The sequence below is a fragment of the Ruditapes philippinarum genome, unplaced genomic scaffold (assembly GCF_026571515.1).
Source record: "Ruditapes philippinarum isolate M1 unplaced genomic scaffold, ASM2657151v2 ctg16135_1_1_1_1, whole genome shotgun sequence".
NCBI classification, from domain to species: Eukaryota; Metazoa; Mollusca; class Bivalvia; order Venerida; family Veneridae; genus Ruditapes; species Ruditapes philippinarum.
The window spans coordinates 56,013-67,575 of record NW_026860710.1 but is presented as its reverse complement, the minus strand read 5'-3'; the positions used below and the strand labels follow the sequence as shown (position 1 = coordinate 67,575).

Genomic DNA, 11,563 nt, shown 5'->3' with positions numbered 1-11,563 from the left:
TTCCGTAATCTATAGAAATATATTCTTCTGAGTTTTTAGAAAGAAGTTTTACTTTATTATATTCATCTTCATACTTCATCAATTCTTCAATTAAAAAGTGGAAATCATAATTTGATCCATTATGAAAGAATACTGGTATTAATTTTGTTGCTTTACCTTCTTTTGTATTACAAGATTGACACGCTGCTCCTCTATATTTTCCTGAAAGATGATTATGTTCCCTTATTTTACAATTATCTTCAAATTCTTTTTTACAAATATAACATTCAGTTGCTTCTTGAAATTCATCTTCTTCTTGTTTACTTAAACATGGTTTTTTCTTTTCATTTAGATACATCTGATAAGTAATCTTTTTAAAAATTTTAACTATCTTTTCAACATATTTTTCTTTTGCATCGTTTCCAACATAAGAAATGTATTCTGATTCATAGATTTCTGGATTATTAGATTTAACATATATTCCATAACTATTTATTTCTTGTTTGCTTATCGGGTTTATATAAGATTCATTAGGATTTGGTTGAGATGACTTTATAGGAATATTGTTTGATTCAAAATCAGAATAGATAACAAATGGTAATTTATTTTTAAAATGATAATTTGTAAATTTTAGAATATTTTCTCCTGGTTTTGGCATTATGGTTGTACAAGGTTTATTATCATAACATATTTCTTTATGTCTTATTAGTGCTTTTTCTCTTTGAAATCCTTGTAAACAATTTCTACATGTAAATGATTTATTCTTATTCATATCACACATGAAACTATCTAAATCTTTAATTAAACAATAATGAGTATTTTCATCACTTTCAATATATAATAGATCAATTACATTTTCACTTTCTATGTTTGAAATATAAACTGGATATAAAGATTGTTTATTTGTTTGATCTTCTAACGCAAATACGTTTATACTAAGATTATTTTGTTTCTCTACGTTTGAGATATCTTTTATTGATACAGGATATTCAATCCCTTTCATGTTAATTTCATTTTCATATTCTTTATATTTAGTTACTCTTTGTTTATCTCTAGAAGCAGGATATAACTTTGATAATATAGACCAAAGAAAACATTTATTATCATTTTTGTTTTGAACATTGATAATATTAACTGATTTAAATTGAAGAGGAATATAAGATGAAGCTTTCTGATAATCATATTTATATTGTTTTACTATTACTCTTTTAATATTTCTGAAAACAAAACCAGATCCTCTTTCTTGAAATTCATCTATCCAAGCTTCAAATTTATCTATTAAACTTTCATAGAATGTAGATATATTGTTCTGTGTTAGGATAACTTGAACAGGATGAGAGTAATGACTTTCTATTATATCAAATGCCATGGGAGTTGAAAATTCACTCGTTATTATTATTTTTATTTTAGAAGGAAACTGATTAATAACTATTTTATCTTTTAATAAGTTTATATATTTAGTTATATCCTCTTCGTCTATATCATCAATAATAGTTTCTATGGCAATATCTTTAAAATATTTTGTTTTAGCTTTCATTTTACTAGGTTAGTTTTACTTTTTAAATATATATTTATATTTTTTAAGTATTATTCGGATTAATCCAAAAATTACCACAATATCTTTTAGGAGTTAATCCTGTAATACGTTTAAATTTATTAGTTTTTTCACAGATACCACAAAAAAATTCATATTCTGAATAACATTCATAGTTATAATCATCAAAAGAATGTTGATAATGATCAACCTTTATGCATATCATATCTTTATCACAGCATTTTGGTCTATCAAAATTTAGAACTTTACCACAATCTATTCGTTTTTCTTTTAATTTTTTATTATGCGGAGATCCGTTTTTATGATTAGCATAAATACCTGCATTTTTAAATTTTCTATCACAAACATCACAATATTGTTCTATTTGTTCCCAATACATTTTTGTTAATTACTTAAATTTTTATATTTCTTATATTACTATAGTGTATTTAGACGCTTTTTTAACGTTTTTAAAAAAGTGTTTTTTTAGGGAAAAAGCGCAATAACCTATATTACTATTATCAGTAAAACGTTAATTTTAGTAATTTATTGGTTTATGACGATTGGTTTATGTAAATAAGACGTTGTTTTAGTGTTTTGGTTACTTATTATTTTGGTTTGCGCTGGATAAGTTTGGTTATTGTACTAATGAGTAGTGTAGTATGCTACTATCACTTGGAAAATGAAAAAATGAAAAAAATGGTAGGTGGTCCAGACACGCTCAGTAGCCTTACTACTGGCGTCCGTTGACTTCAGACCACTTCTCCTCACCGCAGTGGGTTCGAATCTCGCGAAGGACTTTGGATTCTTTCACGTGAGAAAGCTATCCAGCTAGCTTATGAACGTCGGTTGTTCTACTCAGTTCCCTGAAAATGAAAGCGAGGCTATATTATATGGATATTTTGGACTCTGGAAATGCAAACGAGGCTAAATTGATAAGTTTAGATCCGATAATGATTTCTATTTTGAATATCACGTGGTTCAAACGCCGGAAGTTCATTGGCCATGTTTTATGAGAGATATTTTGCTTAAATATAATTGTATATTCCAGCATTTCGATTCATACATTTTATTGACTGAATTGAAACAGATAAAATTTTGATTAAGAATAAATATTCTAAAGTCCCCTTTATGTTATGCACTGCCTTGCTTCAATATATTGTCACATTTAGTCATGCCAGTCTGTTATATAGCAGATGTCGTAAAAACGATCTTTTTAACACGTATTTCGTGTTAATGCGTTTACATTTGCATCTTGGGAAATGTCGGCTGATTAGAAAATGTGTCATGTTACTCAATGTCTTCGGATAAACAAATGACTTGCGCATTGTACTATTGTTCTTCACATACAATACAAATTCATTGTATAATAATTTTAGACATGTACGAATTAATAATTTATTACAAAAACAAGGCAATTGTAAGACAAATGAGGAGGCGAGAACATGGGAAACTAAACATATTTCGGATATAGCAAAATACCGGTATAAATGTTCTTGTTTTCTGTTTTACAGAAAATTAATATCAATATTTGTTGTTATGGTTAAAGATCCTGTATGTTTTGTGATTGATATTGTTACTGTGTGTATACCATATATATGTATGTAGTTAATGCTTAATGAGGGTCCATCCGCCCTTTCGGGCACAAAATGCAGCTTTCGCTGTCGAGTACGGACCCCGGACATGTCACCAGTCATGCCCTTAAAGAGTTAATTTTGAAGCACAAAGTGGTGATATTTTTTCTCCATGCAATTCCCACGGAGTATTAGCCAAAGATATGAATTTTGAGCCTAAAGTAGGTCACTGTACGGCGGTCAATGAGGACCTAAATGTACAGTAACCTGTGACAATATGAAAGGGTAGCCCTAAAAAGGGCTGTTGGTGCCAGCAAAAGGCCTGCCTTACAAGCCGTCTATCTGTACTAGGGGCTCACACACCCTAGCACATCATCCTCGTCGTCTCAGCCTACTTTGTAGGGCCACTCCCCTCGGCATTAGTCAGGCCACCGGACGAAGTAGCGATCCCGTTGTTACAGCCTACGGGGTGCTTCTATTTAGTTGAGTTGTGTTTGCTACCAGCCAAGCTGTAAATCTTCTGCCGATGCCCTGTGCCTTCTCAGCGACGTGCACGCTCCGAGGGGAAGTGAGAAGTGTGTGTGTATACCACACTTGCAAAAAAATTATATATGTATATAATTATGCAAATAAAACAACTTCCAAACATCGAAGAATATGTAAAATGTGTACTGAAAATATTTGTGCACGTTATATTTAATCAATAAATTACATGCATTCATTTATTATTGGAAAATTTGACTTAGAATTTATAGAAAATAAATTTCTAATTACCTCCCTATATTTACAAGAAATGTTAAATTGGGTAATATCTTTATAAATAATGCTTATGGGAACTTACAATATTGACAAATCTTAATTTGAGCATCATATTTATGAATTAAACCATGAAAAAATTGTGTTACAGGATCTTTAATTTCTTCTTGATTAACAGAGCAATACGTGGTTTGAATTCATTGAAACTATTCAATGGTCCGATTTCGTTGCACAATACCTCGTTAGATAGCGGCAATATAGAGCACGTGCAAGGTCACATGCCATAGCATTTAGTGAATGCGGATATTTTTGATGGCTCGGATATGGATTCGCTTTAATGAAACAAAAAAACAACTGCATTTTAATGGAGTTCAGACAACGTGTATTTCGGGAAAAAAGACATCAGAAAAACGATTGTTTCTCAATAACTAATCTTTATACTTTTCATTTTGCTGGAATTGCACAGATAATATTCTTGTTTCATGATATATACTTTAGACTCAAAGAGAAAAAAATATCAATCTATAGAAAAAAAATATCAATCTATAGAAAACTATTATTTAATATACCAATATCCTTTGAATATAATTACACATTTTTAATGAAAATTTTGGTACCATGACATTTAAAAATATATTGATATACATGTATATGAAATTCGTGTAAATCTTAATTTATACATTTAGCAATATACATAACATGCAGATCTGAGCCCATCGTCGGAAAACAACGGCCGAACCATTAACATTTACATGTTCATCCGACAATGATCTGAGCCAAACTATGGTCGGACCGTTACATGTGTATATGCTGGAGATCTAAAAATAGAAATATGGATTTCTTAAAACTGAGAACGCAATAACAACTATTCAAATGTGTTAAAGAATTTCATGTTGCAATACAGACAAACTTTGTCATCTTTAAGTACATTGAAGATAACTTTATCATCATCTGCATCAGACTCCCATGACTTTACGTTAAGGGTATCCCCTAAATTAGTTTCATTTTTATAAATCATACTACAAGATTTTAATCCATTACTTAGATGGGCTTTGTTCATTCTTTTGTAAGAATTTGTTAATGTATGGTCCGTGAAACTTTCGTAACAGAATTTCAGGTATGACGCCCAGTTTGTATGTTGGTATGTATCGATATCACTAGATTTTACACTTATCACTGAAGAGAAAGGTTCGTTATTTGGCAGTGGCTCTTCCGCGAACTTTGCCTTTTCTTCTGTTACAAGATCACCATGCTTTTGAAGCCACCAGTCCGGGTAGGCAGTTGGTTTACGACTTTTAGTTGACACGAGGACGTCAGTTATATCACAAGACACGTATAACTCGTCAGTGTTACCATGACGAATATCATAGGTCAACGTCTTTGATGTTTTACCTAAATACTTCAACTTCTCAACAACATAAAGCGGGGCTTTTGGTGTTTCAAAATCGTGAAACGGTCTCTTGATATCCATCGTTACACCAATGATGAATATAAAGTAGTTTTCTAAGATATCGTGAAAATCTAGAGTTGAGCGAGGCGGGATTTTGTCGTCTGCATACTTGGAGAAACTGACAGACCTCACTGCCCCAATAAGTGTTTGGATATACCATGGGTTGATCTTTGTTCCTGAAATTATCAAAATGAAAATAATGTACTACAAAGTTTTACATTCATTCAATGATCTTTAGCTTGCTGTCGCAACAGATTATATCCATGTGACCAGAATGGATCAAAGATCAGTGGAACATCTACGCCGTCGGCTAATGATCAGCACTATTCGCCACTCAGTCAGTACAAATTTTGAAAATTCTACTTAAAAAGGTTAAAGAGTAAAGCGTTTACGTACGAGAGTTAAGCGTTTACGTAAGAGAGTACAGATTTAACACAAAAGAGTAAAGCGTTTACGCAAAAGAGTAAAGCGTTTACGTCAGAGAGTAAAGCGTTTACGTAAGAGAGTAAAACGTTTACGCAAGAGAGGGAAGTGTTAACGCAACAGAGTAAAGCGTTTACGAAAGAGAGTATAGCTTTTACGCCAGAGAGTAAAGTGTTTACGCAAGAGAGAAAAACCTTTACACAATAGAGTAAAGATTTTACACAAGAGAGTAAAGCGTTTATTTAAGAGAGTAAAGCGTTTACATAAAAGAGAAAACGTTTTTACAAGAGAGTAAAGCGTTTTTATAAGAGAGTAAAGCGTTTTTATAAGATAGTAAAGCGTTTTAATTTTATGTGATTTGTTATAATTAACACGAGTGTTTTTGTCCGACAGTATTTTTTGTATGTTACAATTGGCAAATGAACAAGAACCATGTTCAAACTATAAACACATGAATCTCATAGGTGTTTATCAGTGGAGAGGGACACTACTTTATATATAGAAATTGTTTGTCATTCAATAATAATAATAATAAAAATAATAATAATAATAATAATAATAAATTAATTATAATAATAATGATAATGATAATAATAATAATGATAATAATGATAATAATAATAATGATAATAATAATGATGATAATGATAATAATAATAATAATAATAATGGGAGCGTATTAAATACAATCTAGAAATATACATAAAAATATGCATTTTTAATTTCGTCACAAAAAAAAATACAAAAATTAATATTTGAACAAATATTAGTTCTGGAATAAGACCGAGTTCGCAGAATTTACTTGGATTTTAATTATTAAGAATACACTTTGTTTATCACCATTCATAACCATTTATCACCGTTTATCAGTGTTTATCAATGTTTATCATTAAGATCGAATTCTGGCATGAAATACAAAGAACAGATAAAGTTCATGTTGTATGGTATGGTATTGGAAATGATTTGAATGAGGTTTTATTTGTTTGGGTCGTCAGATCAAATTAATAATGGTAGCGAAATTTCAGACCCTGATGTTCTTATTTGCAAATGCCGAAAGTAGTCCAAACTCCTCGAAGCGGTTACTTCCTTTCAAATGTACATTAAAGCCTAAAAATTAAGGGGAGATCACTGCGTAAAGATTGTCAAATGTCAGGCGCACTAATTTTCGTAACGAAAAAATATTTCCCGACTGGTCGAAGATTTCTAATATTGTGTAAGTCTTATAGATATACATGCCTTTTATCAGCTCCATGATTATTTTCAGTGTTTACCGTGAACAAAATATATCGAAATTAATAAGGGTTACAAACTGTAATTTAGAATAATATGGTATTCTTTAGTCTGTTGTTTTGTAACTCCCCGTGGTCGAGGGGTTTACTCGCTTCCAAAGGTCTGGAGTTCAAATCCCAGTTCAGGCTACTCATATTTTTTTAAAATTGTTTAAGCCAAATAAACATTGAATTGAATGTCAGTGTTGCAATTAGTCTTATAGCCCATTTACTATAGTTATAACACTGGAAACATTGGTGACACTATACAAACAAATTGGTTTATAATCCTACAACCTCCACCTTTCTGACATTCTGAGACCCAAACAAATTCAGCGCCTTCTGTGCTTTGATTATTTATTGTTGTAAAATACCTGTAAATTCAAATGCTTCATAAGGAATACATGGTACATCAACACGTGTGCAATCTCTGGCCAGGAATGTTCGCTTGTAGTTCAAATGCTTGGCTATTCTGAGAAATATAAAATAAGTATGATCTCACTTGAAAACATATCCGTTCACATCAATATTTGAAACTTGTTTAATATTGACAATTTAAACTGATTAATAGGAACGGTGGCCGAGTGGTTAAGGTGTCTGCCTCTCAACTCACGATCATGGGTTCGAGCCCTACACGAGTCACGGCCATGTTTCCTTATATGAAACCAGTACTGGTAAGTTGCAGGAAACGGACTCGAAAATAATTAGCATGTTTCGCAATCGAGCTTAATTAAATATGTAAAAATAAACATTCATTACTCTGTAAGTAACACAATGACATTCAGAATACAGTTACTGTTATTGAATTTGTCATTAATATAAATACACCAATCTGTTAACAGTGAAGACATATTACCAATAATTAATCAACGTAATAGAACAAATCTAATTAAAATTAAAAAGTCAATTCTAAATTAGTAAGTTGTCAAAACCAAGGGATAGATGGTTTTGTAGTGAAGTATAGAACACAGTTCTACTTTTTGACCCAGTTCTGATCGATATTAAATTTTGGACATGAAACACAATGATTTAAATATATTGTGAAACAATAATTCTAAAAGAGTAATATCAAGTAATGAGTTTATAATACACTTACCTTAGTAAGGCATTTGGCAGCGGCTTCATATTGCAAACATGTATTCCAGTCAGTGACCTATAAATATCACAGGTCAGTTCGTATTTAATTAACCGAATTTAAATACACATCATACCTTTATTCTGTCCGAGTAACTTGATTATAAATAAACTTATTCATACATGTCTATAAAAAATGAAATTCACAAGAATTAAAGTCTGCAACATAAAGAGAAAAAAATCACGATTGTTATCAGACCAGTTGTGAAGTATACTTCTGAACAAAAATACCGGCTACATCATCAAAATAAAACTAGTCCAAAAAGCATCTGTAATTAAAGCATAGCTAAGTATTCAGAACAATGGCTTAAAAATGTTCATACGGGGCCATGGTGCCGAACAAAGAATAAGCGAGTGGTGGCCTAGTGGTTAAGGTGTCTGCCTCTGAACCCAGAGATCATGGGTACGAGTCCTAATCGGGGCACGACCATGTTTTTCATATGACACCAGTACTGGTTAGTTCCATGAGTGATTAATATGAGTTGCAAGAACTTGTTTCGCAATCGAGCTTAAACCAACAAAGAATAATTTAATGTTATCTTGTATATAAAAGATATATTAAATGATGGTGAATCAAAACATCAGACGCTGTAAGTGTTGATAACTTCTTTTAGTTTGATGATTTTAATTATAAACATGTACATGTATTGTGCTCTTTATACAAAATTATCTCCGTTGCGCTCAGATCCCGAATAAGTCCATTTCGCAGGCATAATTAATTTCCAAAAACATTTTTAAAAATCTTATTGAAATTTACAACAAACTTTTATGTTGGTACTTCATTTAATATATATAATTTATCTTAGTTTGATAATTGTTATTTATAATCATACATTGTTCCTTTTATAGAAAATTATTTCCGCTGCGCCAAGAATGTGTCCATTTCGCAGCCATTTTGCCAGCATAGAATCCTTCATAACAACCTAGTGCAAATATTTGTGATACATTTTTAAAACAAACCAACTTTTTCACTCAGTATTTTTTTAATGTGAATAAGCATACGCTGTGCATGTTTTGAGAGAGAAAAAAATCCCCGTTGTGTACTTTAGTCATATTTCTGGTTCCCTATCCAAATTTGGTTCCCTTTTATTCGAATATAGAGGTAAATAAAAAATATAAAATAAAAAGAATATGATTGTCAAAAATGGTACTATCATTTAAGTTAACAATACGAGAGAGGGACAAAAAGTTGTCTGCCCTTTTATTAAAGGGCAGACAACTTTTTGTCCCTTTCTCGTAAAAAGGGGGAAACCCCCGTGATGCGTGTATGGGGTCCCCAACTCATTTTTCCTTTCCCATCTTTTTCGTTTGCATGTTTTTGTGGCGCAGGTCAAAAATCAAATAAAAAAAATTTAATAGGTTTTAAAAGTGTTTTGGAAACAAAAATCTTTTGCACTTTTTTTTTTTATTTTTTTTTTTTTAAGTGCTTAACTCGTAAAAAGGGAAAATTTAAAAAGAAAATAGATTTTCTTACAAAAGAGAGATAAGAAAAACCTTATTACAATTTATTACTCCCAGTTACAACTTATAAGGAATGTTTACTCATAATTAAGAGAAATAATCCTAATTACAACTTTGTAACTCTTAATAAGTAGTTTTAAAAGCCTAATTAGGAGAAATAAAAATATCATTAGGAATTTGGAAATAAAATATAATAAGGAGGAATTTCAAAAGACTAAATATAAATAAAAATAATTTGAACTTTGTACCTTCAAATTAGGTTTTTATACAAAAGAACAATGGAGAATTTTATTTCTCCTAAATTCTCCTAATAAGTTTTAAAAACTTTTAATTAGGACATGCAAGCCCTAATTAGTTTTTAGGCATTAAAACGTAGTTTTTAGGCATTAAAACGTCACACCAACACAGTATAAAGATTTTCCCGCTTTACTGGTGGAGGAAGACCTCTGGTGCCTCGAACTAGAGAAAAACCACCGACGTTCCATAAGGTAACTGAATATAACTTCCTCACATGAAAGAATCCTAAGTCCCTATTTCTTGAAAATGTACCCATTGTAGACCAATCCACATTTAAAAAGCATTCTACAGATGGATCAGTCTTTTATATCCAAACGTTACTAGATATATACAGGCATTTACTCAATGTTTATTTAATTTAATACCACTAGCTAAGTTAATTTTATCATGAATGTAGATCTTGCGACATTTTAACTTCACCATTGCGACATTTAACAACAGAAGATTTTGTGACATTTAGCGGCGGTAACGGCATTTATCGGCAATGGTTTCTTTTGTCGTCCACATTGTTATCATCATAATCATGTGATATTCTCCATTAGGCTTAGGGGCCAGGCAGTGCACGGGTAGAAAATCTTAATTGTTAATTGTATGTGTCACCGTCCCCCGACAACAAACTTCGTTACAGTAGAACATACATTGTATGCATGGAGATTGATTATCTAAATATATGAACCTGGCTAATGTAATATATTCATAGGCTTAAATATCCACCTCATCAACATAAAATCATTTTACATTTTGTTTAAAGTTGTTGAATAGTGTTAAGCATTTTAAGGTCAAGAACATATGTGTAAAGTAACATAATTTATTTATGTTTATGATTGTTGTTGAAAAGACCCACTTTACATGTCTTCTTTATCAGTGACCTAATTTTGTATGATTTAAATGAAAGGCCCTCTTGAAAAGTTAACGATAAAACGTTATTCAGTTTATAAAAATGTTTATTCAGTAAGGTATTGTTGACAAGGTTAAAACAGGAAAACGCACAAACACGTAAACCTATGAATAATAAAGATCACAAGTCTGAAATACCAATTCGTATTTCATATGCACGAAATTGTTTAGAATAAGAAACCCCATTCATAGCGTAACTTAGATTTTATGAATGTTCCTCTTCTGTTCAATTATATTCCCCAAACGCAGATTATTATCTTTTAAAAAGGGGTTTATTATTGAACACCTTCATCCCATTGTAAACAAATTAACTTTTAAATGTCAGAAAATCAATTTTTTTAAAAATATTTTGTTTTTTTGGGTTTAAAAAACCATTTTCCAAATTTTAAAACAAAAAAAGGAAAGGGAAAATTGTTTTCTTATAAGTCTTGAGATTGTTATCCGTCAAAATTAAATGAGTAATTTGATTGGTTGAGTTCACGTGCAAATGTTCGGTGTCAATAACTATATATTAGTGAGATCAAGTTGTTAGTAATAACATATCTATCTTGGCTGCTTACTAATTAATAAAGTCACGTGTCATTTATTTCTTTATTTCAGGAGCGAGTAAGCACCCGATATCCCTTTCTCTAATTTGGTAACTTTCTTACACGAAAAAGCCAAAGCACCTGACAAGATTCGAACCCACAACGTAGAGTGACAAGTGGTTCGCCGCAAGCGACATAAACCACCCGGCCACGGAAGCCAGTTAGGAGACTTTTATGACATGTTAAGAACAACAAGTTTAAAT

The 11,563-nt window shown here is 31.2% G+C and overlaps 1 protein-coding gene across 1 annotated transcript; it reads right to left on the bottom strand.

The window, feature by feature from the left end:
• Positions 1-4,389: 4,389 nt before the first annotated feature.
• LOC132713135 (uncharacterized) lies at positions 4,390-8,289 on the bottom strand. Its single transcript, XM_060695610.1, has 3 exons — positions 8,081-8,289; positions 7,359-7,456; positions 4,390-5,469 (listed from the first exon to the last, which is right to left on the bottom strand). Exons 1-3 carry the CDS (start codon positions 8,107-8,109, stop codon positions 4,709-4,711), a joined length of 888 nt encoding a protein of 295 aa, XP_060551593.1. The 5' UTR covers positions 8,110-8,289; the 3' UTR covers positions 4,390-4,708.
• Positions 8,290-11,563: the final 3,274 nt, after the last annotated feature.

Coding starts and splice junctions, on each gene's coding strand:
- LOC132713135 (XM_060695610.1), bottom strand. CDS start 8,109: ATGAAGCCGCTGCCAAATGCCTTACTAAG. Junction 7,457..8,080: donor CTGCCAAATGCCTTACTAAG/GTAAGTGTATTA, acceptor TATATTTCTCAG/AATAGCCAAGCATTTGAACT. Junction 5,470..7,358: donor TGAAGCATTTGAATTTACAG/GTATTTTACAAC, acceptor TGATAATTTCAG/GAACAAAGATCAACCCATGG.